Raw genomic sequence first — 20,499 nt, forward strand, 5'->3', positions numbered from 1 at the left:
ACAGCCTAGGAAAAAGAAGAGTCGATCAGCCATAATTCTCCCTCGGTTGTATTTCATCTATCACCATTTTTTTGGCTACATTGTTGGAAGCTGTTGTCATGCGGCTTCCTCGAGAGGGGGTCGGGGGCTGTTACTGGAAACAAGTGTACAAAGGGGGGAATCACTTTTGGGGAGCCTTGTGGGCGAACTCGACACCCTTCTGAATGTTGCCCTTCAATCCTGCAACCGCAGCCTCCAGAAGCTTCTGCTCCTTCTCTGTGATGTCGCCAAGAATGTCGATGGCCTTCTCAGCACCGTTGGGCTACGAATATGTCAGTGTTGGATCCGTTTAGATTTGGACAGGGGACAGGATGGGATGCTGTGCAACTTACGCCAAGCTCGATGGGAACGGAGAAGAAGTCGACGCCGGTCTTCTTGGCAATCTCCTCGCCGCCGGGAACGCCGGGGAGGTAGACGTAGCTAGGCTCAACAAGACCCTTCTCGCCCTTAAGGGCCTTGAGGACCTTCTCGGCGAATCTATCACACGTCAGCCCCTGACCTTTAAGTTGTCGAGCGTCCGATTTCTTACCTGTAGCCAGCGTAGGCCATGGAGAGAGTGGCAGAACCAGCGCCGTCCTTGGCCTTGACAACCTCGTCACCACCGAACTGGACACGGTTGACGAGAGCATCGTACTTGTCGTCGGCGATGGACACTGAAGGCTTGACCTTGCTGAAGAGGGGAACAATGGTCTCGCCGGAGTGACCGCCAATAACGGGAACATTGAGCTCGGTGGTGGACTTGCCGGAGATCTCGGCAACGAAGGTCTCGGCTCTGACAATGTCGAGAGTTGTGACACCGAACAGACGCTGAGGGTTGAAGACACCCTTGGCCTTCAGAACCTCGGCGGAAATAGGGACGGTGGAGTTGACAGGGTTGGAGATAACAAGGATGAAGGCCTTGGGGGCGACCTCGGCCGCAACCTCGATGAGGCCCTTGACGATACCGGCATTGATGTTGAAGAGATCGTCGCGGGTCATGCCAGGCTTGCCTAGAGTGGATTTGCCGTTAGAAAGAAGCCGCAGACGAGGCTCCGCAAGTGTAACTCACGAGGGATACCAGCGGGAATGACGATGATATCGGCATCCTTGAAGGCGGCCTTGGCGCCATCATCCTTGGGCAGGTAGCCAGCGATTTTCTGTTTGCGGCATCTCTGTTTAGCAAGCTATCGGTACTACGGGTGCCACGAGACAATTGAGACTGCGATGAAACGTACCGCATTGGAAGAGATGTGGGAGAGATCGGTGGCGACGCCGGGGGTGTTGACGACATCGTACAAGGCAAGCTCATCGACGAGGGGAGAGAGCTTGAGGAGGAGGGACAGAGGCTAGAGTAGACAGGTTGGTGGTGAGCAATGCGAGCGTTATTTGCTGACCACGCGGGGTTCCGGATTCACTGTACCTGTCCAATACCGCCGGAGGCGCCAGCAACAACTAAGAAATGATTAGATTGACGAGGCTTTGCGCGATAGTCTCAGGTGGTGGGAACATACCGGCCTTGACCATTTTGATTGTGATTCTTGTTATTCGGTTTGAGAAAGGAGATGGATGAAGGAGGAGGGTGGCCTGAAGGGTTCTCGCGGATTAGCGGGGTGATCTTGGAGCTTTGCTCGCTTAACATGTCGAGCTCTGGCGCATGGTACGAGGCCAAGTGTGGGGAGCTCTCGCTACAATTATCCACGCTTGTCAAGTACTAAGGGGAGGGGGAGAGAGAGGTCATCGTCAAACGTACAGTAGTCACGTAAACTGAAGGTTTTACTGGTAAGATGGAAGATGTATGAAGATGAATCTCACAAGAGCGGGAGATCGTTTGCTTTAGTATGAAAAGGGAGAGCAAGAGAGGAGAAGTAAACCGAGCCAAGGTTACGTAGAAGTAGTCTGAGCCAGCTGATACCTAGTCCGGAGGCTGTCGGCGGGGACGTAGGTTCAACCGCGGGGAGAATTGCGACCTTTGGTTTCCCACCCCTCGTTCCGTGGGACTTTGCCTGTGTCATTGGATGGAGGGGTCAAAAAGAGGGGCAACTTGGAGGGGTGAGAAGGGGACCATGGGGGGGCCGCTCCTGAGGCAGGGCAGGCACGGGGGGTTCAAGTTTCCATTGTAGCTATTGCACGCTCCTCCATCGCTCCTCGAGGTGAGGTGGTAGCGGCGGCAGGCGCCAGTAATGCGCAGAAAAGTGACTCGACAGCAGCACTGCGCGTGTAGTTACCTTGCGGCATTGTACCTCATGTACTGCGCCGCTGCACCCAGCAAGCCCGATCCTGTAGCTTATACTTGCGCGGTTGCGGTGCTTTATTAGCCGGACCAGTTGCTGCGTTGCTGCTTGCTCGCTGGCCCTGCTGATGCTGCTGCTGCCGCTGTCTCGGGCTGCAGAGTGGACAAAGAGAGGAGCGAGTGTAAGGTACCTTCCGGCTTGCCGCACCAGGGAATAGCTGTCGCAGATACCTCGTCATTCGACCCAAACAAAGGCGGCCACTGAGACACGCCCAGCCCATGGAAGCAGTCGCTGAAGGAAAGATAAAGATACATTCTACAGGTACCTACCTTAGGTGCTCTGGATGTTTCCCGCCCACTGCCCAGTGCTTGCTCAATACCTAGCATCGATTGCGCCAATCCCCTGCCACCAACGTCCTGCAACCAATTGCAACATCCGTCGTCAACCCGTTTTGTTCGCCATTCACCTCCGGTCTGATGCATGTGAGAGACGGACGAGGCTAAGACGGTAATTCGAGGCTCGATCTCCCCCGTCAACTCCCGGCCAGCTGGACCAATGCCTTCCGATGTTTTCCTGCTGATGAACGGTCCCCCGTCCTCGTCCCGATGTCCCGATGTCCCGAGCTCCAGGGGTAGCTCGTTCCTATGTATAGCCAAAACTCGGGTGTGGGAACGGTAGAAACAAGAACCTAACGCAAAGACGGGCCCCATTATTCCTATGGGAAGCCTGTGACATGCTTCAGATCGTGATAGCTATCATTATCCTCGGCGATGAGACAGCTGGGCAAAACATAACCTACGGGCCCTGTCTGTGGTGTTTGGGCGGGCGAATAGCTCACTAAAAATACATCTTCACTCCTCGTTGCTTCTACGAGGTTAAGATCTTGCTCATGGAAGATGTAAGAATTACCTACACTGTGGCACGAATTACTCACAATATCAAGAGTACGTACCGTTGTGTTAGAAATGCCATGTTAGGAGCACCTATGCAACCCCGGCTGGCAAAATTACCCCGCCATGTATCCGTATGCGCAGGTGCCATTCCACGTATCTCGATCAGGTCAATGTCGGCGAAGACTTACTCCGTGCAAGACGTAGAAGCGTCCCTGTCTTTCCTCATTCATCAACACTCCAACAACAAACTGCAATCAATATACCGCTCCACTACACAATACTTTTGGGGGGCAACGTAGGAAGATGGTATGGCTCAAGCCGGAATGACACCCTCGACATTCCGATGCTTGCCCGTGGTCCCGAGGTTCAGCAGGAATTCGCTCTCTACTCTAGTCGGGCAACTCCGGGTAAGGGCCGAGGACCACGGCATCGACAACACCAAGACCCGTAGTCCGGCTACTGTGCTATCTCGATGTCGGCCTCTTCGATCACCCTCACTCCACTCCCACTCCGAGCTTTCCCTTTCTGTGCAGGCGCGCGTCATGGCATAAGATAAGGTATACTTCAACATGCATCATCATCATCGCCCTCCCAAGTCGTTGGCCCAGAGCCTCACAAATACCTCACACGCATGGCATCAGATGCGAAGGGGGGAAGCAGCAGCACTCGTTTGGAGCAAACGAAAAACCAGTCCCAGTCATTATTTTGTGGCCTTTGACTCAAGCTTTTGATTTGTTTCGCCTGTGTCCCTCAAAAAGGTATTCTCTATTTGCTCGACGTAACGCCCAAACCAAGCCTGTTTCTTTCTCTTTTTTCGTCCCGCTAAATCAGCATCTCAACATTTATGCCTCAGCCTCGGCAGCGGCGGCGGCCTTGGCCTTGACACCGCGGGGCTTCTTCTCGGGGGTAGCCTTGACGGCGCGCTGGGAGCGGCGGATGGCAGAGACGCGCTGGACAGCGGCCTCGCGGAGGTCGCCACGGTAGCCGCCGGCGGCAGCCTGGCGGGCAACGGCGGAGTAGGTCCTATGGTTCGACAGCCGTCAGTCATCTGTTTGTTCTCCTAAATCCTCGTGCTTGCCCCGTTCCATGTGCCGCATTACGACAACAAGTTTGTGGTTGTAGCGGTGGTCCAAAACTCACTTGCGGGAAGACTTGTTGCCGCCGTAGGTGACCTCGGTGTAGCCCTTGGAGGGCTTGTTGAAGTTCTTCTGGTTCTTGCTGATCACCTTGACACCACCCTTCTCGTTGGGGACAACGCCGATGGCCTAATCGTCACATGTCAGTCATCTCTGTGCTACGTGATGTTGCGAAGGATCGAATCGTTCGAGCGAGGGAGGAATATCGAGTTCGATCGGCCTGGGGTGTAATCGTACCTTGTCGTTGACGAAACCGGCGTACTGCGATACAAGTTAGCGAAAGATGCCCTTCAACCCCGCCAGTATTCTGACGATTCGATCCCAACATACCTTGCGGGAGTGCTTGTTGACCAGGTTAAGGGGGTCGCGGGAGAGCTGGAGACCGCCGGCGTCGTTGCGGTTGACCAGGAACGCATTCTGGGCGCCTGTATCGAGAAAACAAGCAGGTGTGAGCAAAATTGCGCATTCAGATCGAGTTCGGCATCGCTGGCAGCCGGGCGCCGCGGTGAAACTTACGGACGACCTCCCAGATCAGGTCGGCGGAAACGTTGGGCAGAGTGGCGGCCATTTTGACTGATTTGAGGGATCACGGAATGGTTGATGAATACCTTCACGATTGCTCTGATGCCGGTCTGCGTGTTCGTAGAATTCAATGGCCTGAATTGAATGTGTGGGCTATCGCTTAGCAGTCGCTTTGCGGACTAGCGTCTCTTGGGTCCACTCATTTCATCGGCGACGCCACACCGAGTCCCCTCCGGGGCACAAAAGCCCTCCCCGGCGGGCCAGTCTGGATGTGGCTGGTGATGGCGGTGCACTTGCATCCTGAACCGGCTCGAAGTACAACCTCGTCCTCGTCATAAGTCGACCGCAATTGCGATTACGTATTTCCAACTACACGAACTCACTTATCAAATGTACTAGTACGCGGTAGGCTCAAGCTCTTTTTTGGTCGGTTCAGGATTCAGAAAGTCGAGTATTGCGTCTCTTTCAACATATGTGGCTAAGCTCAAAAACTTGACAGTTGCAAGATAATAGCAAGACAATATATCATAAAGCGCGGTTCTTGGATAAGGCCTGTAATGCTTGGCCTTCTTTTCTATACTATTTCTAGTATGTTCTGATTTCCCAATTGATAGCATGTTTGAATTAGGGCCTAGATCGGTCTATTCAACGGGCGAAATATTCATGGTATTTAATCCGAGGCACAAAGGTGAACCACACATCTAGGAACGACACACTCCATGGTGTTGAAGTGCCTAAAGTTTAGGCATCTCTCCGGAGAATCTTCGCTGACTATCAATGCTTTAGTACTGAGTGTAGCTAATGGTTACCGTTCAAGTGATTCATACAAATCCATCATTCGGCTCGATGTCATGCCATCGGGTCCAGCCTACATATCCGGTAGGCACATCCCAACGCCAGGCCATAGTATCTTATCCTCTCATAAAAAAACCCATTCGTCTTGTATGGGCGCATTTATCCAGTCTCTTGTGTAGTACTTCATTACAACGGGTATAGTACGTTGACAAAGAGGCCAACTTTGCCAATCCTAAGGTATTTAAGGCACTGCATATCCATTGTCGATCCTCCACTGCAAGGCAGTCGAATTCGTCTGTGAGAGGCACTGCCAAGGTAGGCACTCTAGCTCACTTCACCATCTGGCTCGACAGAATGATTCGTCTTTGTATACGTGCACAATGCCAAGCAGGTAAAAGTCGCCGGTCTGTGGCTCTCACCTGGATCGCAGTCTTCTTTCAGAACTTATTCCATATTGTTACATCATCTCATCATGTTAGTCGACGATATTCTCGTTCGTGAGCCATCCAGAAGGATAACGGTGACAAAGCGGGTTGCCTCATGGGCACCTTTAAGGGGCTGTTCACTCTTAAATACACAGTATCGCTCTACTGCGGGACTATGAAGTTATATTATTCACACCATTGATTTTCTATCTAGAGGCAGGGTCTATCTATATGGGAAATGATCTTATGGCAACACCTCTCGTCTGCGGGTATGTAATCGTCATGTTATCCCAGCAAGCTACCGTTTCGACATAATATCGGTTCCACATCGTGACCATGACATATATAGTCCAACTGCTGATTACACCTATATGTTCGAAACCAACCGGCTATCTCTAGAACTCGAATTATTTCACAGGCGGTATGTCAGAATAGCTCTGTTGCTTTTGGGAGCCCCCCCCCCCCCCCCCAACACCCACACACCATTCAGGTTGAGACAAGCGATGGAATACTGTGTGATATAGATACAGCTACTCTATCATTGGACATTTAGGCAACACTTTCTACAAAAAAAAGTATGGACATTTACTATATAGGCGCCGAAGCTGAAGTACATTCACTCTTCAAGAGCAAACCTTCATCGGAGGCTGCCACCTTTCTCAGGCCGGACGAAGGTATCCAAGTTGCGAGCGCCGGTGAGCCCCAGCTACCGGGATAATCAAGTTTCCAGGGGCCGAGCTTTGGGGTACCTCTTGGGGCTCTCTTATGCAGAAGCCTTAGTTACGCGTGTCATGGAAATTGCCTTTCACCTCCTGGTTGCGTGGCCTCAACCACGAAGAGTGGTATTAAGAGCATGTCCACAGATAAGGTAGTTGAAGTAACTCATGTAGAGTCTTCACCGACCTCGACATAGTCACATACAATGAAGACCAGGAACGCAATGTAAGGACTGAATCGGCCCTGAGTCGGCCCTGAGATCATTTACTGGTCTCCAGCTTTGTTCGTCGTGGAAGGTACGGATACATGGTAGCTTCAGCACGTCCCGTGGCCCAGCTGGCGGGGGCGGAAGTATTCACGTGATGCAAATGGAAGCTTGCCCGTCGGCATCCGTAACGGTCTCCCTGGCGGCCCAGGCCCCTGCCACGGTACCCTGCGCTTGCCCTGCGCCCAAGCCTTACAAGTTACGTACGTAGGTAGTACGCCTTCGAATGCTCCATGCCCGACCTTAGTAAGTGGATCCCCATGGAAGTCCAAAAGCTGCAGGATCAGACGGGATTACGGGGGGCAGTGACAGCCCGAGTCCACCTTCAGCGACGCTGAGTCCCTGAGGGCTCTCTCCCATTTCCGAAAGAGGCCAACTGGGGAGCCTGGGTAGTATTAGTGTCCAGCGCACTTACGCAGCCCGCACCACTGCACCTCCACATCATCGTACGTCGGTCGGTACGCCTGGCTCGTCGCCGAACTTCACCACTTACACTTCCATTCCGCATAACCTCACTCTGCCCTGGAGTCAAACGCGACCGTCTGTCTCCCTGCAGGTGCCGACATGATCCTTTGATCCTTTCGAACGGCAGTCTCTGACCGTTTGCGCCAAAACACCATTCTCTTTGTGACTTCTTTTTTCCACACTATTCATTTCCCTTGCCTTCCGTTCTGTTCATTCCAAACCACGACGATTACCACCACTACTAGCTTTTCGGAGCCTAGCCACCTAAGCAGCCGGCGATTGCGAAGCAACCACACCAGCGTATCGACGACCAGCCCAACGAAATTCCATCTCGACCGCGCCCTCGAAAGCGAAAGTCGTCCAAAATGTCGTACCTCCTCTACTCCGTCTCGTTCCTCCTCCTCATCACCGCAACGGCCCTCTACTTCACCCGCGGCCACTGGCTCCACCTCGTTCCCGACCTCCCGATCCCCGGCCGCGACTACATCTACTCCCGTCTGCCCTCCTCCTTCGTCGGCGACATCGACGCCGGCCTCTCGAGCTCGACCTTTGACTTGGCGGGCAACGTTGAATCAGGCGATAGCCGCGCAGGGCTCGACGATCGCAGCAAGAAGGAGATTCTCAAGATCATGAAGAAGCGCCGCATGAAGTTTGACGACGCGCGCAGGGTGTACATGGAGCAGCGCTTCAAGGCCAACGGTATCGGACCGGATGGGAGGCCTTTGGATCCCAAGGCTGTCACGTTCAGCTAGGCGAGGCATGCACGAGCTACCGAGAGAGAGAGAGAGAGGCAACCAGGGGATACCCGATACAGACCGGGTAGGCGAAAAACGTCGTTTGCAGCATATGTTTGCACTACGATACGAATTACCGACGACTCCACCATTATATCTCATTCGAGAGGAGGGAAATGACCGTAAAGGATCATTTCTGATCACTTTGCACCGGAGCATAACTCAATATTCCCGAGCTTTCGCCTCCAACAACCACAAATCCTTCTAACGCGCCCAAACAGGCCACCGACTACTTTTCCTTGCTTATCAACTCTTCGACATTCCACTACTTCCTAGGGCAAACAGGCGTTGCAGCGAGCTTTTCTTACCCTTCTCTTTCTTTTTCTATGTTGTTTGTTCTTGGGTTTCCCGGTGGTGGACGTTTCTAAGGGTCTGGCTGACAAAGCCTTCTTTGCGCCGGTATGGATCGGCGTCTTCTTTTGGTATTATCTGTCAATGTAGAGCTTGCGTGATACAGCTTCAACGGATTTTCACTCTTGTTACCTTCACGTATTCATCCTCTTTTTGACTATGTGACCCAACTTTTCGCCCTGTCCATCCTACGAGACTGCACGGGCTTCCGGTAGTCCGGTAGATGTGACACTTGAGTCCTTCTTCTCCTCGACATTTGCCAGTGTGTTCTTCAAACCTCATGTCATTCTGGAGTTGGCATTCTGGAACCTCAGGAGGGTCCAGTTGCGCTACTAGCTATGATACCCTGGGTCCATCCATACCTGCAGACCGTCAGATGGCTTCGCTCCCATTATATCACCATCATCCATCCGTATCGCGCCCGGCATTCTATTTAGCCGATTCATATATATATACAAGCAAAGGTATGGCAAGAGCCAAAGTATTACAAATATCTAGAAAGTGATTTCTTCAGCTGTTCACTTACGGCTGGCTTTTTGCGCTGAGCGTGTCCAGCACACTTTAGACTGGCTCTCATTTCGTCTTCTTCGCCTCGGCGGCAACGTACTGGCGGTCGTCGTCGCCCTCAACCTCCTTTTGGATGTCTTCCATCTCCTTCATGTTGGACTCCCACGTCTCCTTGGCCATCTTGGTCTTCTTGTTGAACCAGGCTAGGTCGGGCTTGCGGTAGGTGCCACCGAGACGGTCCCAGAGGGTAGTGAACTGGCCGTAGTTGTAGCTGCCAAGTCTGTTAGAAAGTGCGAAGCTCTCGGCTCTCTCACGTTGTCAGAAACTTACTTGAAGTACAAGTGGTGGGCGGTGTGGCACGCTGAGCCGTTGATGATGGGGTTGTCGGTAATGTACTCGCCGTCGTGTATAAGAATGGTCCAAAAGTTGATAAACACAAACAGTGCGACGTATGCCAGCTTGTTGAGAGGGAACAGCATCGGGTAGACGTGGTACGGGACCGACTGCGCGAAGCCGTCGAGGGGGTGGAAGGCGTGGCTGGCGTAGGGCGAGGGCATGATCCACTTGTGGTGAGGCTTGTGAAGGTGCTTGTAGACGAGTGGGAGATGTAGCCATCGATGAGCCCAGTATATGCACAGGTCGGTGAAGAGGATGAAGAGCGGGAACTGCGCATAGTTGTACCAACGGCCGGGGCCCTCCTCTGTGGTATCGTAGAGCTTGCAGTAGCCGCGCACTTCGGCGACAAAGGTGAGCGCGGTGCAGATTGCCATGACCGGCATGGCCATGTTGGCCTGTTTCATCTCGAGGCGGATCTGATTCTTGAGGAACTTTGGGTGGCTGAACGTCTTCTTGTCAAAGATGAAGATGTACGATAGAGTCGCGAAGACAAAGTAGTTGAGGATGCCGAAGAACCTGGTATTGTGCGCGGTATTGTGAGCTCGGTCGGGAACACGGCGAGGGTGGCGGAGCTGTAGCAACAACGTACCATGTGACAAGGAAAAGAGATGTGAACTGTCGGAAGATATTATCTCTTGGCCAGGCGCTCATATATGCGGCCTCGGAAGGCTCGAGGTAGAGCATTTGTGTCGAGGGCTTATACTGCCATGTCGAGATCGGTTGCGCCGTGGCGTTCGCGTGGTGAGGGAAGTCATAAGGAGCTGAACCGGCTGGGAGCAATTTGGCGTAGAGCTGGTCGCCAACAAAGGTGTCAACCACCTCGAGCACGACATCCATGATGTGTCGAATCGAAGAGCAATCGGTGGATGGCCACTAGGGTTACTGCGGCAATATCTAAAGTAACGATCGCAGTTGAGGAGAGAAGGACCGGTAGTCACGTATGCGCAACGGACCAGCACGAATCCAGGTTATAAGTCCTAGACGAATCGAGGTCGCAAAGTTGCCGAGGGTCGCGGCCGGGATAACTCGGTGGGGTCTGAGATCATCGAATGTTTAATAGAAATCCTGGGGCCATAAGAAGGTGGGCAGATGCGCCTTACCTCCGGTTTAATGGGCCTGGCTTCCGAGCGACGGGGACACAGCCAGGGGCGGGATCGGCAGCGACTGCTTTCAGTTCGGTAAGAGCTTCCACTAGAAGACTTGGGCAAGGATATTGCTGTGAAGTTTGTAGCAGACTGCAACCTGGGCTTCTCCGACGTTTGCAAGGCCGGCGGTCGAATGACAAAGTGCCGGCACCGAGAGACTGAGCCAACATCGACAGCCAACGGCTTATACTCTGAAGATGGCGGATGTTGGTCGAACGGCGAAGCTCAGAGAAAAAGGGGACCAGCACACTAAGGTTTAAGCTGTCAAGGTTGTCAACGCTTCTATCGAGGTCCCTCAACACTGGCACGTACCCGATCTTAGGGTTTGGGGGTAAGGCCCAGCCGAGATGACAATCGAACACAAAAACGGCGTCAAGATGGCAAGGGTTGCTGTAACTCAAGGCCGAACGAGCTCTCGACGAAGGGGTAGCAGATATCCCTGGGCGGGATGAGCCCTTCTTTTAACTGTATCTAACTCATCTCCAGTCAAGAGTGGGCAACTGCGAAACTCGGAAGAGTCGGTGTACGCAAGCCCATTGTGCCCATGAAGACTCGTCCGAGGTAATGTCCCAGTGGGCAGTTCGTCACTTGGAAAATCGCATGATCCAGCGGGATGGGCTTTTCCAGGACCCGCGTTGACCAGTTTTTGACGTTGGACTTTTGGCTCAAATTAGGTGGAAAGGCCAGGGAGCCCACTGGCGCAACAATCCATTGGCGAATCAGAAGCAGCCGACTCGTATTCGGTTTCCTGTCAAGTCATCTACTAATGTCCCGCCGCTGTGGTTGGGGCGGTGGTCTGATTTGATGATACTTGCGCCTCAAGATCTGGATGCTTTGGCAGGTTGGTTAGTGCCATCTCTATGCGTGTGCCATCTGTTTGTTTCACATGCAAAGACAGCCAACCAGTGCAGCATACCTAGAAGCTACTGAGGGTCCATTCCTTGGTGCATGTGAGGTAGTAGTGGCGAAACCCAGCCTATCAATCTGAATGCCGTTGTAGGGTAATTCTGCATCATCGACATTGCCAATTAGTGATTTCGGGGCCCAGCTAGCCTGGTGTAATTTTGTGTCATCGGCAGCAGGGTCTCCCGAAATATGTAGATCCATCCATCATATTCTAGGCTGGATCAAGCGGGCATGCCTGACAATTGCGAAAGCGCTGGCAGGCGTGATGAAAGCGATGCCAGTGTTGATAAAGGAATTGACGACGCGCTCGGAGCAGATCGTTGGTGCCGCTTTCTCGGGATCCGAACAGAGCGCAAGACTGCGAAGGTTTCTTTTGAGTGTGTTGCAGTACAGAAGAGTTTTCGATGATGCGATAAGCTCTCAAAGCTGGTCTAGTAGACATTGGATGTTGGCACGGGGAACAGCTTGTTGTAAGGTCACTCTTACGCGGGTCCCGATCATCGCACCCTTGCTGCGAATGGTACACTACGGTCACGAAGAGTGTCTCGAACGTCTGCAAAATGACGGTTGAACGGTACACCGAAGCGTGTCTGTCGAAGGTGGGCCATTGAGCACCGGCGCTTCGGCGGAGTGACTGGGGTCGTACTCTATGTCTATCCTGTCGAAAGTCAGCTCGATGAGCCTCCAACTGGAAGTATATCAGCAGTGCTTTCCTCTCAGCCTTGATACAGTGAAGCGTCGAGGGAACAATTAACTTTTCGTCGATCTCTATATCCTGATGAGCGAACGGAATGCCTGGCGTATAATTGTTAGACCGCTTATGCTGTGGTAAATGGAAATACGCCAACAGGAGAAGATTCAGGACGGCCAGCGGTACTACAGGCCCGTCTGGAAGGTTCATCGCTCGGTGAACCGTCTTGACCGAGTCTCACCACGGACCCATCAGAGCTGCTTACCTCAGCCAGGTACCTTCTCCGCTCAATCGGCTTGGGCTTTCTAATTCTACCCGAACTCACCTTACCCTTCCGATATTCAAACCCCAACGCTAAGGCACCCAGAACCGCCGCCTTGTTTGTCCCGGGACCGCCAGCTGATGTTGGGGGGCACCTCATTATGCGGCCATCGCCAACCGCGCTTCGCACCCCTTGTTGACCCTCTTGCCTCAGCCACTCTCCTGAGCGGTCTGGATCTTCACTCCGAAAGAGAGTGCACACCCGCCGACAGCTAATGGACCTGTCCGGAACACATTGTAGTCGTGGCATGTCAACCGGGGATTTAAAAGATTGATGCAGATTTACGAAATAGGGTGACTGGTTCCAACCATGCCAAAGTAGCCAGGAACTTAAGGCAGCCTGTTGTGCCTGCTTCGTTTGGTCTGCCGATTGATATGGTAGTCAAGAAGACACAGTATTGAGTTGCTCGAAAACAAATCCCCCTCCCTCCAGCTCATCGAGATCCACCGTGTGTCTTCTGTCTGTTCATAACTTTTAGACACGGCGACATAATAAGAGGCGTCTTCATCTGCAGACCCAAGCCGCTGTTGTCAGCTTCCGCAGCTTTGTGGTGTGGCCTGATATGGTCGCTGACAATGTCTACGGATAGTGTGTTGCACTTTGATCAATCTGGTCATATTCCTGTCGATAGGGTGGTTTTGCGCGCGTACTAGCAATAAGCAGAATATGTACAAGAGAGGAAGAAGGAATGAAATCGAAGCGAAAAAAGAAATCATCGTCAAGAGAGGGTGTGGAATGGGGCAAGACCTGTGCTACCACCACAGCTCCAACAAAGTCCCCCAGAGTTTTTGTGTGTGGACTGCACAGTAGTGTGCGCTCATGAATGCCTGGTACCACCGTAATCGCGCTAATAATGGCATTGCATGGCGCATGCATGCGACAACGGGAGTGCCTCCATGACATTGTGTTGGCGATGCCGAGACGCGGGGGGGGGGGGGGGGGTCGCTGAAGGTCCTGCCAATTGTACGTGGGTCTATACCGATGGAATAAGTCTTTGCCTTTTCTCATCTTCGGCATCCTCTTCCTCTCGTATGTACATGTCAGGAGAAGTTAGAACCCGACAACATCTAAAGGCTAGCGAGCCCGACGGGTATGGAACGTTTCGGCAGCTTCCATGGATGGTAAAGAGTAGGATGGCACGATAGGATGGGCCACAGCACAGGCCAAGGGCCATGATCCTTGGTGTGTGTGACACGGCGGGTGGATGGACGAAGAACGCAACATGCTTGGTCGCCCTCCCAACCTTATTGCCTGCGGGGGGCTTCATCACTCATTATTTCCGCGCCGCGCCCCAACTATGAGATGAGAGGAAAGTGTCCTTTCCGGGCGGTTTATGTTGGTCAAGGTATCTTCGATGAGCGGCTACAACTACCCATACGGTGTGGCTACGAGCTGAGATCACCTAGGTGAGATGTCGTCTTCTCACCTTGGCCCACCCAAGAATTGTCATATCCCGAAGCGGCAATTAATGTTTACTCTGACAGGAACCTATCTGTATTCTGGTGCGGGTTTACCACCTTTTACCACTCGTATATACGAAAACTGCGTTACCATCTACATTACTGTACAGATAACCCTCCTCAAGGAAGTTAGGAAGGTATGTAGGAGAGAACAGGGAGGCTTCAAGCACACGCGCAGGCGCTAGGCCGTTAATAAGTTAGCAAGGTTGACGCAGGTTCTCCCGGTTCTCAGACGTCGTCAAACTCTCCCTCGTTTCCATCTTTGCTCTGCGGATACCAGACCAGACGATCCACCACGGACACAACCCTCTCACTCACAGTCATCACACCCACACGCCTCTCGTCCTGTATACTACTCCGTGCTACTCCGTATACTGTACGCAAGTAAGTACGGCACGGATACTTCCATTTCGTGCCTCGACCCCCCTTTTACTCAGGTTCCCTCCTCTGTCTCTCCTGTTTCTCTCTCTCTCTCTCTCTCTCTCTCTCTCTCTCTGTTACCTAGTTATTTTCCTCTCACGCACACACCCCTCTTTCGCTAAACCCTTGCCGTGCCTCGCTCCTCAGCAGCCGCCCTCAAAGCTAAGAAACCCGTCACGTCTTCCAATGGAACATTCTGCATCTGCACCCGCACCCGCAACCACAACCCATGGCCCACCCATCCACAGTTCACAGCTTCACCCCCTCAAACCCTGTATCACGCACGCGTTATCCACACCTCTTCCACCCCTCCCCCCGTGCGGCTTGCCCTGGCCCAGTGGGTGCTTGGATGCTTGTGCTCTGGTGCTTTGGTGGGTGCCTCACTGCCATGCCAGTTGTGGGTGCCACCTCGTCGGCCGCATCTCCGTGTTGCGCATCTCCATGCGGCAGCGCTGCATCTCACGATAACTCCCCAAACTGCCTTCTTCTGCAATACCCAACCCTACCGTCACACCGTAGCCACCTGCTTGCCTGCCCGCACTTTTACCCCCCCCCCCAAAATCCACCCTGTTACTTCTGATGATCCTCCTAGAGTTGGCCTTCCTTCTGGCGGCTACCGCCCATAATAATTATATGCAGGCGAACCCCCATTTCCGCACAACATCTCTTGTCTCGATGTCACATTAATTCAAGAGCGTGCCGGTAACAAATACACTCGCTGTAGTACGTGGCTATGAATGGACGTGTTTTTTGTTGGTTGCCGCCAGGGTTGTGACATCCGTCCGCAGCGGCGTACGTGCGAATAAACAGCACTTGCAGTCCGAAGGTTTTGGGGCCGCGAGCTTGCACGGAGCTCTGCCGATGTTTGGGAAAACGGTCGAGCGGGTTCTCCTTGCCGGACAGGATCTGCTTCGTACTCCTGTCACGATCCAAAATGCTTCTTCACTTGTGGAGCAGAGTAAAGTTTCCGATGCCCATGCTAGAAAGCGACGCTTCGGATTCTGGAATCAACCAGCTAGATATATCAAGCCTGTCGACTGTGGTGTTTAGTAAACATTACGATATATTCACGTCCAGGACTACCATGATGATATCGTTCGTCCCGCTCAATCACACGGGGCTTGACTTCTTGTCAGACCACCGCAGTTGACTCTGGCGATGCTGTGGACTCTTAGCTGTAGTAGAAATCAGGCTTCATCGGTAACGTAGGCAATCGCATGGTACGCCAGGTAGATAAGCAAGAAATTCACAAAGCGCGAAATTGACCGAATGTACCTTACTGAGTAGCAGGTCTTCCACGGATATAACATCAGTGTAAGCATCTGCGAGCCAATGGAAACAGAGGCAGGAAATGCCACACCAAGATTGTGAAATGAACCAACTCGGGGATTTATATCAAGTTGTTGCTTACCTACCAGGTTGGGCGATGCAGGTAACCAGTCAAAAAGGCGGGAGCAACATCGAGGCTGGTGAGAACGGGACCTGAAGGTTTGCGAGACTGAGGTAGGTACGCACGAGGTACGGAGTGCGGGCTGCACCTATACCGCATCGCCCCACTAGTAACACGCCCCCGCTCCGAGAGCTAGCGTCAACACTAAGGTCCCCCTGCCCTACTGAACCGATTCAGTCGCCGCCGCCTAGGTACCCACGTACCAAGTCCCAAGCCTGGGCAGATTGAAACCACCCACACCCGCTGGGAGCAGGCGCCACATGGAAAGGGACCCACCTTTGGAGCCAGCTCGCCAGAAAATAAAAAGATACACTACAAAAAACATAGAAACGCACAGACCTGGACTCCATCTCTGTAGCGATGTCCCGGTCGATACCTGACGCTACATGACTGTCGCCCGTGATGCCTGCTCCATACCCGTCAACGCTCGCTTGCGGTCCCCTAGTGCCGTACCGCTGTATCTTGAGCATGTATCGCAACTGACCCAGCTACCTCCCGGTCGTCTACCTTAGCTTGGCGTGCACCTGGATCCAGGGGGGGCGGCACAGAGCAGTTCACCTCTGATGGGGTACCCACCTTTGGATCAAATCCCCAGGCGGCTCCCATCCGTCTTCTTTTTTCGCCTGTGCACCTTACACCTTGCGCCGTCTCCTCTCGTTCCACTCGCCAGCCTCTTCTGGACGGGTCTCTTTCTCTCCTTCCACCTGCCTTGCCTAACCCGAACTTTTCTTCCCCTTCCTCTCTTTTCCCCCATCTCCGCCGTGACAGACTCGACACGCGCGCCGCGCACATAACATCATCAATCGCGAGCACAACGCCTTCCCATCTCATCATCTCCTTACGCCAACCGAATTCCATCCGCGTCGCGCAGCACCCATCTGCGTTTTCCTGACTGGACGGCTCTGCCGCTGTCAACGCAACCACCCTAGACCTTACCTAAGGCAAATCGCGCCTTGTGCCTCAGTGCATCCAGCCGATTGAAGGGGGGCCCATAGCCGCAACAGCTAAATTTTCCGAGCCACGACAACCTCAAGACCAAACCCGACGCATCTTTTCCATCATCGACACTCGATTTGCAGCTTCCCACGGTTATATTTCCCCTGATAAACACCGCCACTTCATCTCTCTCAACACCACGTACCCCACCGGCGCGAATTGTTTGGTTCCGACCTTGAATACTCTTGTCGACTCCAACCGCAACCATGTCCATGTACCCGCATCGCGCCATGGGCGCGGTGCCCCCCAATAACTCGGCCCGGCTCAATGAGCTCCTCGACCAAATCAGATCCGAGTTCGACACCCAGATGCGCCAGACGGAGGGCTATGAACACCAGAGTAAGACAGTTGCGGTTGACACCTATCGTCAGTCACGCTAACGAAATCTCCAGTCCAGGCTCAAGTTCAGGAGATGCAGCTTGTTAGAGAAAAGGTGTACGCCATGGAGCAAGCGCAGATGAACCTCAAGCAAAAGTATGTCGATGTCAATGATTGCGAGCCGAGTCCCTTCACAAGAAGCTAACAGCGAGCTTTTGAACAGGTATGAAGAGGAAATTGCCATGCTCCGCCGCCAGCTTGAGGGAGCTCGTGGAAACGCGCCCCCAAGCATCGGCGGTCCTCCTCCTCACGCGGGCCCGTCGCAACAGCCCCCTTCCATCACCCCCGGCACCGGTCTCTTCAACGGTATCATGACCGGTGGTGGCCAGGGCCAGCTGGCCCCTCCTCCGCCCCCTCCTCCCCCTCAGGACCAGCAAATGGGCCCGCAGCATCAGATGGCCCAGGGACCTCCGGGTCTGCCTGTCCCGCCTCCGCCGCCGCCTCAGTCGCAGCAGCCTTTCCAGCAATACCCCCCGGGTCCCGGTGGGCCCGTATCTAATGGGCTCGGCTCCCAGCCCCCCCAGACCACCGCATCGCCGGGTCCGGGCAGACGTGGAATTGGAAGACCACCTGCAGCTGTCGGTCCGGCTACACCCCAGATCAACACTCCCATTCCTTTCCCGGGCGCCACCCAGTCGCCTCAAGTCAGCCATCCTACTCCCGACCACGCGCGCATGGGGGGCCCCCACGCTCCGCCGGTGGGAAACGCCCTTGGCGATCTTGACCCTGATCGCCTGCCGCCTCACTCAAAGAAATCGGGTCACGACTGGTTCGTCATCTTTAACCAACACGTGCCTCGCATGTTGGATGTCGATCTTGTCCACACTCTCGCACACGAGAGTGTAGTCTGCTGCGTGCGCTTCAGCCACGACGGCAAGTACGTAGCCACCGGCTGCAACCGCTCCGCTCAGATTTACGATGTTCAGTCTGGCGAGAAGCTCTGTGTCCTTCAGGATGACACTGTGGATATCACTGGTGATCTGTACATTCGCAGCGTTTGCTTCAGTCCCGATGGCAAGTACCTCGCTACCGGTGCTGAGGACAAGTTGATTAGAGTAAGTTTTGACCGAAAAGGCATTTTGGCATGGGCTCAACTGACTCTTCTTTCTTAGGTTTGGGACATTCAGTCCAGAACGATTCGCAACACCTTCTCCGGCCACGAGCAAGACATCTACTCTCTCGACTTTGCCCGCGATGGTCGCACGATTGCCTCTGGCAGTGGAGACAGAACCGTCCGTCTCTGGGATATCGAGCAGGGTACCAACACTCTCACCTTGACTATTGAGGACGGTGTCACAACTGTTGCCATTTCTCCCGACACCAAGTATGTCGCCGCTGGTTCTCTCGACAAGAGCGTCCGCGTTTGGGACATCCACCAGGGATACCTGCTCGAGCGTCTTGAAGGTCCCGATGGCCACAAGGACAGCGTCTACAGTGTTGCCTTCTCTCCTAATGGCAGAGACCTCGTCAGTGGCAGTTTGGATAAGACGATCAAGATGTGGGAGCTCAGCACCCCTCGCGGCTTGCCCAATCCCGGACCCAAGGGGGGCCGTTGCGTCAAGACTTTCGAGGGTCACAGGGTAAGTGATTTATACCCCTGCAAAATTCATAAACAGATTCGCTAATGTACTCAGGACTTCGTTCTCTCTGTCGCGCTTACGCCCGATGCCGCTTGGGTCATGTCTGGTTCCAAGGACCGTGGAGTGCAGTTCTGGGACCCCCGCACTGGCGCTACGCAGTTGATGCTTCAGGGCCACAAGAACTCGGTCATTTCAGTTGCTCCTAGCCCAACAGGCGGCTACTTCGCCACCGGCTCTGGTGATATGCGGGCGCGTATCTGGTCTTACCGAAGCGTCCAGTAGAAAAATGTCGCTCGGCCATGGACCGGATACCTGTACGTGGGATAAAGTTGATGTTTCTTGGCGAAGGCTTGTTTAGTGGCCAGAGATGTATACCAAACAGCGGGTGTCGAAGAGAAGAGGTTGAGTTGCTCTGTTACTAGGGAGGGTTTCGTTTGCGGTGGAACAGGTTGTCCCTGTCTATGTCTTGGAATATTCTCAGAGAGAGACGCACAGGCCGGTATGGGGCGTACAGGCAGGGACACGTCGGAATCTCGTAGCAAATAGCCGTCGCTAATGAAATATTTGAAGCTTTACATGACTCCTGTCTCCATATTATGTATTGTTTGGTGTTGTTGGGGAATCTTTGTTACGTGAATGTCTCTACATGAGGGAACTGAATAAATCGGAAAAGTCATCCGTCTTTTTTGCCTTTTTCTTCTTCTTTACTGGCTTTTCCTCCTTTGCTGGCTTGCTAGATTTAGTCTCAAGAGGAGGCACATTCGCCAACTTGCGTTTCTTTTGAGGGATGGCGGGTGATGTTTCATCGATCTTTCGTGATGATGATGGGTGGTGATCTAAAGGTTTCGCAGCAAGCTTGAGTTGGTCCCGAGAGATGGCCACTCCGAGACCCTTTGAATCGGATTGTTGTTGCTGCTGCTGGTGATGCCTCTCATCTGCCACGGCGACTGCAGCAGCACTTTTGGTTGCTGAAGATGATAAAGAGGTAGTAGTGACATTGCCTGCTGGTGTGGCCTTTTCCCGAGGAGCAGGAGCAGGAGTAGGAGCCAGGAGTGTGACGGCTGAGTTGATGCGTGCTAGGAGACCTAGGAGGACCAGGCCTAGGGCGGCGTGTTGGTTGTCTGCTGCTAGTTGTGTAAAGGCTCTGTAGTCCTCGGGTCAATATCGGTAATAGGTACATATCAATGAAGGAAAGGTAAGGACTCACGAGAAGGACGAGGGGATGGTGGACTCTAGCAGCATCCGCACCCTAGCAGCGACATCTTCGTCTAGCGCATTCTGACGACGTTCAGCGCTGCCGGTGGGCTTACCCCCAGCAGCTGCGGTAGACTTCTTCGAGGAGGACGAAGAAGAGGACTTTGACTTGAAGCTGAGGGCGCGCCGGTGACGGGCCTGGGCTTCGAGGGCGTCGTGCAGGCGGCGGACGGCGCGGCGGAGGAGGTCAAAGGCGGACCACCAGCGGGCTACGCGGTGCTGGTTCTTGTTGCGGTGGTTGAAGCTGTCGAGGATGGCGAGGACGGGGACGAGTGTTGCGATTGGGGTTGTTTCTCCGTTGGGTGTTGTTTGCGCTGCTGTTGCGGCGGTTGTGGTTGTGGTTGTCTTCATGTCATGAGATTTGCTTTTTTCGTTTTTTGTT

General features: G+C 53.6%; 7 protein-coding genes across 7 annotated transcripts; 2 read left to right on the forward strand and 5 right to left on the reverse strand.

Annotated features, from left to right (window-relative positions):
- Positions 1-160: 160 nt before the first annotated feature.
- CABS01_00092 (malate dehydrogenase) lies at positions 161-1,542 on the reverse strand (the record flags this gene model as incomplete). The annotated part of the gene is made up of 7 exons (XM_060533476.1): positions 161-301; positions 372-516; positions 569-1,028; positions 1,088-1,175; positions 1,254-1,364; positions 1,439-1,470; positions 1,530-1,542. 7 exons carry the CDS (start codon positions 1,540-1,542, stop codon positions 161-163), a joined length of 990 nt encoding a protein of 329 aa, XP_060405990.1.
- Positions 1,543-3,984: 2,442 nt separating this feature from the next.
- Positions 3,985-4,846, reverse strand: CABS01_00093 (ribosomal L28e family protein; the record flags this gene model as incomplete). Its single annotated transcript, XM_060533477.1, has 5 exons — positions 3,985-4,165; positions 4,283-4,407; positions 4,516-4,539; positions 4,609-4,703; positions 4,795-4,846. 5 exons carry the CDS (start codon positions 4,844-4,846, stop codon positions 3,985-3,987), a joined length of 477 nt encoding a protein of 158 aa, XP_060405991.1.
- A 2,986-nt stretch (positions 4,847-7,832) lies between these two features.
- CABS01_00094 (uncharacterized protein) lies at positions 7,833-8,219 on the forward strand (the record flags this gene model as incomplete). The annotated part of the gene is made up of 1 exon (XM_060533478.1): positions 7,833-8,219. The coding sequence occupies one exon, from the start codon at positions 7,833-7,835 to the stop codon at positions 8,217-8,219; it is 387 nt and encodes a 128-aa protein (XP_060405992.1).
- A 966-nt stretch (positions 8,220-9,185) lies between these two features.
- Positions 9,186-10,352, reverse strand: CABS01_00095 (fatty acid hydroxylase superfamily protein; the record flags this gene model as incomplete). The annotated part of the gene is made up of 3 exons (XM_060533479.1): positions 9,186-9,390; positions 9,450-10,031; positions 10,105-10,352. The coding sequence occupies 3 exons, from the start codon at positions 10,350-10,352 to the stop codon at positions 9,186-9,188; spliced, it is 1,035 nt and encodes a 344-aa protein (XP_060405993.1).
- Positions 10,353-12,908: 2,556 nt separating this feature from the next.
- On the reverse strand, positions 12,909-13,295 carry CABS01_00096 (uncharacterized protein; the record flags this gene model as incomplete). The annotated part of the gene is made up of 2 exons (XM_060533480.1): positions 12,909-13,087; positions 13,154-13,295. 2 exons carry the CDS (start codon positions 13,293-13,295, stop codon positions 12,909-12,911), a joined length of 321 nt encoding a protein of 106 aa, XP_060405994.1.
- Positions 13,296-17,111: 3,816 nt separating this feature from the next.
- Positions 17,112-19,145, forward strand: CABS01_00097 (WD domain-containing protein; the record flags this gene model as incomplete). The annotated part of the gene is made up of 5 exons (XM_060533481.1): positions 17,112-17,244; positions 17,298-17,379; positions 17,447-18,338; positions 18,396-18,863; positions 18,918-19,145. 5 exons carry the CDS (start codon positions 17,112-17,114, stop codon positions 19,143-19,145), a joined length of 1,803 nt encoding a protein of 600 aa, XP_060405995.1.
- Positions 19,146-19,505: 360 nt separating this feature from the next.
- Positions 19,506-20,468, reverse strand: CABS01_00098 (uncharacterized protein; the record flags this gene model as incomplete). Its single annotated transcript, XM_060533482.1, has 2 exons — positions 19,506-20,007; positions 20,071-20,468. The coding sequence occupies 2 exons, from the start codon at positions 20,466-20,468 to the stop codon at positions 19,506-19,508; spliced, it is 900 nt and encodes a 299-aa protein (XP_060405996.1).
- Between the last annotated feature and the right edge of the window lie 31 nt (positions 20,469-20,499).

This window comes from Colletotrichum abscissum (assembly GCF_030869225.1).
Source record: "Colletotrichum abscissum strain IMI 504890 chromosome Unknown Scaffold_1.1, whole genome shotgun sequence".
Lineage (NCBI taxonomy): Eukaryota > Fungi > Ascomycota > Sordariomycetes > Glomerellales > Glomerellaceae > Colletotrichum > Colletotrichum abscissum.